Source organism: Thalia democratica, chromosome 8 (assembly GCF_965202585.1).
Source record: "Thalia democratica chromosome 8, ktThaDemo2.hap1.1, whole genome shotgun sequence".
Classification (NCBI taxonomy): domain Eukaryota; kingdom Metazoa; phylum Chordata; class Thaliacea; order Salpida; family Salpidae; genus Thalia; species Thalia democratica.
This window is the reverse complement of record NC_139172.1, coordinates 8,239,003-8,247,915: the sequence shown is the minus strand read 5'-3', so window position 1 is coordinate 8,247,915 and position 8,913 is coordinate 8,239,003. Positions and strand designations below refer to the sequence as shown.

Here is an 8,913-nt window from a genome sequence, read left to right as displayed (position 1 = left end):
AATGGAAATTTGAAAACTTTGCTGATAAGCAGTTTGAAAGTAGTTGATGTGTTCAAAGAAAGGATATTGTTTTATTTAGAAGATTGTAACCAACTGAAACGTCTGAAGATAAGAAGAAGATTAAAATCCTATTTCGTTATATTTAGATTGTTTGAGCAGAAGGTTAAGATTGTGAAAAAGAAAAAAAAGTCGGCAGTTGCTAATCTCAACTTCTCAATAAGTAAAAATATTAAAAAGGTGTACATCAATAAGAATCTGTCACCATTTAGCCAGGACTGTCTTTACCATACAAAAAAGTTTCAAAAGGCTAATGGCTGATTGTGTAAAAGGTTTAGAAAAATAACTTATAAATAAATTGATTGTCTTATCTTATTTTTTGTGCTTCTGAAAATAAATTGAAACTAAGCATATATAAACAAGGTGTTTACAAGTTTTATTGTGATAGATGTAAACAGTCTGTTTTTCCCTTTCAGAATGTTAATAACTTTGATTATGATTGTTTTTATGAATCTGTTAATCCTAGTATTTCTGATATAAACAATGAGAATTACTTAAATTTGTATAGTGTAAAATTTTACAAAACTAAATGTATTAGTATTGTTTATATGTATATAAAAAGCTTGGATGCAAATTCTGAGTACTGGCTATCCTTAAGTTTTTTTTAATTTTTTTTAGTGTACTATTGTTGAGTAGAATCCAAAACTTTCATGAAATTATAAAAGAAAAAACTAACGTGTTGTACCCTAATTCCACGTTAAAATTTCATGGGGTCTGGTTAACCCCAATTTTTGAAGTTAAGAATAAGAACAACTGTAATTCTATCTTTTAAAGTATATAGAATTCGAATTTCACAATTTAAAAAACAAGAAATGTTTCAAAACTATTTCAGTTTTTCTCTTTATCATAGACTACTGAATGTTTTTGTTTAGCTCAAGTGCTTGCAATATCTCTTACAAGTTTCAGCCTCTGGAGAAAAATTATAAAATAATTTGTAGTAAAATTATGTGTTTTATCAAACATGATAACAAAAATACTGTTTTTCAGATATTTGTGCAGAAAAATTGATACACAAGTGTTTAAAATCTTTTATAAATATTTATACTGACTTCAAGTTTTTGAATCCCGTATATTCTTTTTAAAATAATTGCAAGTTCTAGTTTTTATAAGAGAAATATTAATATGACTAAAATAATTATAAATTAGTCTTACTTTAAGCGTTACACAACTAAACTTGAAGCATAGTTGTTATTATCAGATTATTACACATATAGTGTTTTCTATAGTTATATCAGCAGTTTTTTGAAGTAAAAAAATGTATACTTCATACAGTTTAATAAACAACTCTTGTACTCACAACATAAGGGTTTCCCAAAGAGGGCAGTATCCCTCTTTTTTAGCCTTTTTAAGTTTTTTGTTTACAGTAAAATAGTTCATTGGGAAACTCTAGTCTTGAAATTTGCAGTCTTTATGCAAATTTTGATTAAATAAAAAAAATAAACAGAATGTTTATTACAAAATTGTAAATAAATTAGCACTACTACTGTTCATAAATTTACTAACTGTAAGTTTAAATTTTAGTATTTCATTTAGTTTTCAGCTAATCTGTCTCCATGTAGACCCCTTGCTCTTTAGATTTTAAATAACTAAAACAGTATAGTTCATCCTCGCAATCCCTGTACTCCAACCGGTTACAGCCAAAAATTAGATTTAGTTAATAAAGCTAAAATCAATGTTTTCACTTAAAAACCCTGTAATGAAAACATTGTGCTAATTCTAAATAAATGTCTGCTTTAATTTTTATAACTAAATGTGAAATTAATTGCCACTTGCTAGACAATACTAAATTTCAATTTAGTACAAGCAGTTTACTGTTATGTCATAATTGTAATATTTTAAAACTAAAGCTCTAATTCAAAGTTTTCAATCAGTAAATAAAAACCTTTGTTATCACTCATTTACAAGCTTTTCTGATTTTGCCTAATAGGTCTATATGGCTAGTCCATATTTAGTTTTTAAGTGAATTTAAGCAGTTAAATTAGTATCCAAACTTCTAATATAGTTTGTTAACATATTTTGTTATTAGTTTTATTTAAATTTAAGCTTGTGTTTCTTCATTATCATTTTAGATATAGCTTCTAAAATTTACTTAATATCTCTTAAAATACAAAGTTATGATCCACAATTTAATTTAGTACTTTTAAAATATCTGTTAGTGTTTGCTTACAAATTGAGTGTTTTTATGATTCTAATAAGTAAGTTATGTTGATAATTCATTAACAAATTTATTTTACATTTTCATACTAAATAGATTTAAATTTGCCACTAGTATTTATTAGTTTTTTGTTTCATTTTAATAGTATAGTTAAAAATTTATGTTACAACCCTTTTAAAATGCAAATTTGTATTTCACATTTTTATTTAGTAGCTAAAAAACATTTACTAATCTTTAAAAACAAGTTTTTCTGGTCATATTTAGTATTATCTTTTGAGAGATTTATTTCAGTTTCAAATAACTTCAATTTTCATTTTAGATAAAATGCAAACCTTCAATATATTTATAACAAATTTCTTTTACAGTTTCTCAAAAACACTTTAATGCTTATCACTACTTATATATGTTTTATTTTCTTTTCAAGTATAGTTTGTAACTTTAAGTTTAACTTTAATATCTTCACATAAGTTGGTTTTAGTATGTAGTATACTATATAAATACAGTTTTTATATTAATATTCACTAATAATAAGTTATAATTGAAAATTTGTAATGTTTATTTTAGAGTTTATTTGTAACATACATTTTGACACACTCAACATACATAAAAAAATGGATAAGAAAGCAAAGAAAAGAAAACAAGTTAAAAATAACAATTGAAAACAAGCTTAAAATTAGTTATTTTATGTAGCTTCTAAGTTTATTTACTTATGTTGTACTATAATTCATTATTTTTTAAATTAAGTTATTTGTTATTTGTTTACAACTACTTGTTTTCAGTAAAAAAATCAAAAATGAGCATAGGTTAGTGTTGTCTTACTTTTACATTAGAGGATAATTTTTTATTTGTAATTGTATACTAAAAACAGCTGTAATGGTAATTAATTTTTTTTGTGTGAATATTTTACAGTTTTTTTTTCTGCAGATTTGATTTAAAAACTTTCCTAAAATATGAGTAAAAACAGTTTGTTGAATCTTTAAAAATAAAGTTGGTTGCACCATAAAGATTTTAAGAGGTTATTGATTAAGGAAAACTTAAATGTGGTGTGGTGATAATACAGCAATTCCATTATCAAACATGGGTATCAGAGCATTGAAGTCTCACACTGTATCAAAAAACATCTTAAGTTGAAAGAATCTTAGTGCAAAAATAATGCAATCACTTCATACTATAGTGGGGCTAATAGTTCAACAAGTTTATTAGCTTCAGCTTCTTCGATAGCTGCTGAAATTTGTGGGGCTCTGAAGTGTACTGAAGAAAACTGGTCAGGAAACTCTTGTAAAAATAATAACATCGTATTCACTAAAGTCCTGATAGTGAAATTACCAAAAAGTTTTGTATGAATAAAACCAAGTATTCATACATAACAAACTTTGGAAAAGCACCCTTTTTTAAATGTTTTGAAAAAAATATATGGTGCTCATCTTTTTATTCAATATAATTTGATGAGTGTTTTAATAATGTTTTGCAAGAAACTCAATTATATTTTGTAGTACAATGCATGAAAAACAAAGTACACTGCCAATATTTTATTCAGTATTACTGCCAATAAATTGCTAAAAGCCCAAATGACTGAGATTCAATGGATGGACCAAATGTCAACGTTGCTCTTGCAAAAAAAGTTGACACTTATAGAGAGGCTACAGGCTCAACTTAAGGATTTGGAAAAAACTCAGGGAAACTCATTGAAGTTTGAGGTCATTCATGGAAGGCCTTTGAGACCAAAAGCTTAGAACTTAGGAGGTAGAATTTATATTTCTAAAACTTACAATATTAGAATAAAAGTAGTACGTTAAGTAATGTTTTATGATTGAATTGATTGTACAAAATATTACCTGGAAATGCCATAGGATCACTTTAAAACTGGCTGGGTGAAACTAAAAAGGCCAAATGTCTTGGGCATGAGCCTATGGAGGAGCAAGGAATTGTTACACTGATTTGTGGAGACAACAAAAAAGAGGCTGATGAGGATGTTAAAGACGAAAGCAATATTCAACAATCATTAAAGGATCCATTATCTCATAGTGAAGCTATGCAGAAAATGGACGATTACCTGCCTACTATTGTTGTCAGCCTTTAGCCACACCAGATAGTGTATTAAAACTCATCCAATTCCGTGACATTTCTGCTAAGCAACAATAAAGAACTATCAAATAAAGCTTCATTATTTCCTTTTTCAGCAAGAGTACTATTTTTATTTGAGTCTGTTTAAAAATGAAACTAAATTAAGTTGACTAAAAATTTAGTGTTTTTTATCATTTGCACTGCATAATAAAAAAGAGGTAAACTATTAAAAAAAGTATTTTTTATTTTTATCTGACCAAAGACTAATCCAGCTATAGTTAAAAAAGCTTACCCGACATGGCCGGATTGGTGAGGATGCAATGTACTTATTTTAGTTTTAAATATTTTATTCTGTAGTCTGCATTTGTGTTAGACAGGGTTCGTGCGCGTCAGGCTAAATCAGTTTTTTTGAAAAAAGTTGAAAAACGTCAGGCTAAATCAGTTTTTTTGTTTAAAAATTTGAGAATCTCAGTTTTTCTCAGTTCAAATGCTTCACACTTTTTGATTAAAAAGAATTGAGAAAGATGTGAATTTATTTCTAAATAATGATTTAGTTATTTAAGACAAAATCAGTCAGTATTTGTAAAAATAAATGCTTAAAACCTTTTGTTGAATCTCTAAAAATTTATTATGAATCTTCATTGTTTTGTTTTGAGTAGATTATATACGTCATAATTATGAAAATTCATAAAAAAAATACAGTTTAAATATTAAAGTTTAGTTCAACAACTTAGCTGTTTGTTTGAATTTCAATACTCGTGTAATCGTTTCATTTTAAATTTTAATAAAACAAGACAATGCACGTTGTTTTAATATAAATCTTCTGGTTTTAATGTTTTTACTTAGTGCTTAATTAAATTGAACAATTGTCTTTAGTAATGTATATTAAATTTTTACACTAGTATAGATATTACACTAATTTTAAAACTTATCACTGAATCTGTTATGTTAAGGGCATAGGGGGGTCAATCACCTTTTTCACAATTTAGTCTTATTTTATTGAGTTGTAACTAAGCTATGAGTTGCTTTTTGCAAATTTTTAGAGCTCAAAATGTTTTTGAGATAAAGCTAGTTGAATTCGGAGACTATGATAGTACTAATTAAGACCCATCAATATCTAAAGTGGCTTCTAAAAGAGATTTTCCTTACTTTGAAAAAATGTCAGGCTAAATTGGTCCCAGTCAGGCTAAATGAAAAAAATTTCGCGCACGAACCCTGGTTAGAGTAATTTTATCTTTATTTTTTTTAAACAGCGAACTTCTTTGATGTTTTTATAACTAAAAAGACTTTTTTTATTTTAAAAGTAGTTCGTTATAAGTATTACTCATATGCTCAACTTGTTTGTTATTAAATACCAAACTTTTCTTCATGTTATTTTAGTTTAAATTGACTAATATAAATTCTTAAAATGTTGCAAGTTTACTAAAACTATTTTAAATGCGAAATTATTTTATTAGTTTTATTGCTAAAATGTAAAAGAGTTAAACTTGTCACGTACTTTTATTGAGTCTCAGTTATTAAAATTTCACCTGTTATTTACATGCACGTAATTTAGAAAATATTTTTTTTTTGCTTGCAGCTTTAATATTTAACTAAAATGAACAAAGACGAAAACGTGTCTCAGCCACCAACCAATCACGTGATAGCCGACGAAATGTTTCCGGAAGGAAGCTCCTCATTGGACAACGCGGACTCCTCCGTCGGCTACCAGCCAATGGAAATTAGCATGCACGGAAATGAGAAGGTTCTTCATTCCGATTTTTACAACGACTTTGGTGATCTTTTTGAAGAAAAAAAATAAAGTGTGTTTTTAAGCAAATTCGAAGTTTTGTTTGTATATCTATGAAGTTTGTACTTTTTTAGTAGCTTGTTTTTACTACTTACATTGGACCTACTGATTGTAAAGTCATAAAAAAATGATATAATTTTTAAAATATTTGAATAATAATTGTTAGAATAGTAAGTATTACTTTAAAAGAGTTGACATTGAATAATTTTATAAAAATGATTTATTGGTATGTATAAACGTTTTTAAGCATCATAACAAAAAATAGATCTCAGCTATTTTCTTTTGTTTTAGGTTATAAATAAAGTAAAATTGTTATTTGTGTTTTTTTTTAGTTTTTAAACTTTAGTATCTAATTTGCTCGTATATTTTTTAAGTCTATGAGTAAACTAAGTTTCTTAATGTATTGAAAGTCTAGCTCTGTTTTGAGGAACTGTTATGTTTAATAGTCTGTTTCGTTAAAAAAAAGGATACTAAAAAGTAATTGTTTAAAATTTAATACTTTTGAACGTATTCACGTATGGACAATAATAAATGAACGTACTTTAGCTTGTTAATTTTATATTCATATAAAACAGTTTTAAACTTTAGTCGATGGTTCGTGGTAACAAATTATATACTAAAGTTAAGATGCTTATCGATTAAAATGTGTTTAATCTTTTGCAATAAGTTTTTAATTTGTAGTTTTTTACTCAATAGATAGTACAAATTTTATTTATTAAAAAGTTTCAACTAGTATATCAATTGGTTTTTTAAACTAAACTTCTATTACCATCCAAAACGTTTTATCAACATTGTTTATTATGAAGCAAATTAAAATTACGCTGTGTTATCTAACTAAGGTGTTAGATATAATTCTCGGCTCTAAATTTTATTTTTTAAGTCGTTTTAAAAGCTTGAAAAATTATAAGTATTGTACATATCAACCGTAAACCATTTATAGAATTGTTCAAGCAATAATTTTTGATTTAGTTATATTTATATGAATATTATATATGAAGTTTTTGAAATCTTAAAAAGTTTGAATCAACTGAGAGAATTAGCAATATTTGAATTCAGATAATAACCAAGTTTTTTATTGGACATATTTGTTTAAAATTTAATTCGTTATAAAAGAAAAAGTAATACTATTTTAAATTTTAATATTTTTTGTCTTACTAAAAACATAAAAGTTTTTAAAGAATGTGTTTTTTTGTTAAACTTAAGTTTTTTGTTGAATGTTTATTTGTTTGGCTTGACGCAAAATCATCAGAAATCCATCGTTTTACTTTTATGAAAAATGTTACTAATTGAATCATTAATATTACTCTTCCTTTTTTTAAGAAAATAATTATTGTATTGTAAAATATTTAATATAAGTTAGTTTTTTCAAAAGTATTGTTCTAATTCTAAAAACGTGAATAGTCTTCAATGGGTATTTTATTTTTTATAAGAAAGGTCTTCTAATTAAAATTATATTTTTCGTTACACTTCGACTAACGTTTTATAAATCTTCAACACCAAATGGTTTTCATAAAAGAACTTTAATCTGATAATTTATAGTCGGTGCTTTAAATAGTTAAGCTGTATATTATTAAAATATTCCAATAGTTATTTATATTAGTATTGTAAAGACATTATTTTAGTTTAAATGTGTTCTAAGCGTTTATATCAGGTATTCCCAAAGTGAGCAATGTTGTCCTTTTAGCATTATTTTTATACACTTAAAAGATTGTAAAACATAAAAATCAGCATGTAATTATTTATAAGAAACTAATAACTAATTAACTCGGATAACCATGCATGTATTTTATATAAAGTAGCAATGTACATTTTTACATAGTTTTTAAGTTTGTTTTATTAAATCTTTTAGCTGTCAACATGTTAAAAACTTTAATTGATCTTTTCAGTAAAAAAACCTTTTATTATAATTGGCTAGACAAATTCGTTTATAAACATTTTAAACTTTACTAAAGCAAAATATATAGATTTAAGACTTGAATAGATACAGTTAGATAACTTAAGGTGTTTTTTGTAAAATTTATAGTACAAGTTAAATTACTGAAACTTAGATAGATTGAAATTTAAACTAATTGATCCAGCTTTTTTGTACAAGACCCGAGTTTGATTTTAATAGAAAGATCCGGCCGGAAACAAGCAATTAAAAAGGCACTTGTTTTTATCAAATTTAATAAATTTTATTACATCAAAAAATTTATTAACTTATAATTTCTCAAGCAAGCCGTCAACATAATCAAATCTATACTTTCTTAAAAAAAAATTATTTGTAGAAAAAAGTCTATCACAGGCCGCAATTGTTTAAAATAAGTGTGTTTCTAATATAAATGCACTATCTCAACCGAAAAAGTGATAAAACAAGCTATATATAACTTATTGAACGAAAAAAAAAACGCTCATAACATTTGGTCCAAGGACCTGGTGCACGAAGAACCTTTCAGTTATCAAATTACCACGAATATCTTTTGATGTTTAGGACGTAGTTTATCAAAGCACTCAAAGTAGTAGTCATTAAATACATCGCATAATTGTATGATTTTAGCACAAAACTCTTAAAGATGATTGAGCAGGTTAGGAGCCCACGGGTAGCGATTTGACGATCCCAAATCTTTTATTTGAAGTTTTACGAACATTTATCTTATTGGTATATGTTCTTTTTAGTTCAGTAAAAAAGTTGGGTTATTTTATTGATTTATAAAGTATTTTTTAATCTTACTGACAAAGATTTACTACGCGTTTTTAATTTTAGTATGATTTTATTATTAGATCAACTAATTAACCAATTGTACTCTTTTTTTCACAGAAACTATTTAGTTTTTTGGGTACAACAAATAAAACTTGTATTTGTGTACAT

General features: G+C 25.9%; 1 protein-coding gene across 1 annotated transcript; it reads left to right on the top strand.

The window, feature by feature from the left end:
- Nucleotides 1–5,859: 5,859 nt before the first annotated feature.
- On the top strand, nt 5,860–6,950 carry LOC145842583 (COP9 signalosome complex subunit 9-like). The gene has a single exon (XM_082950048.1). It carries the CDS (start codon nt 5,874–5,876, stop codon nt 6,075–6,077), a length of 204 nt encoding a protein of 67 aa, XP_082806174.1. The 5' UTR covers nt 5,860–5,873; the 3' UTR covers nt 6,078–6,950.
- Nucleotides 6,951–8,913: the final 1,963 nt, after the last annotated feature.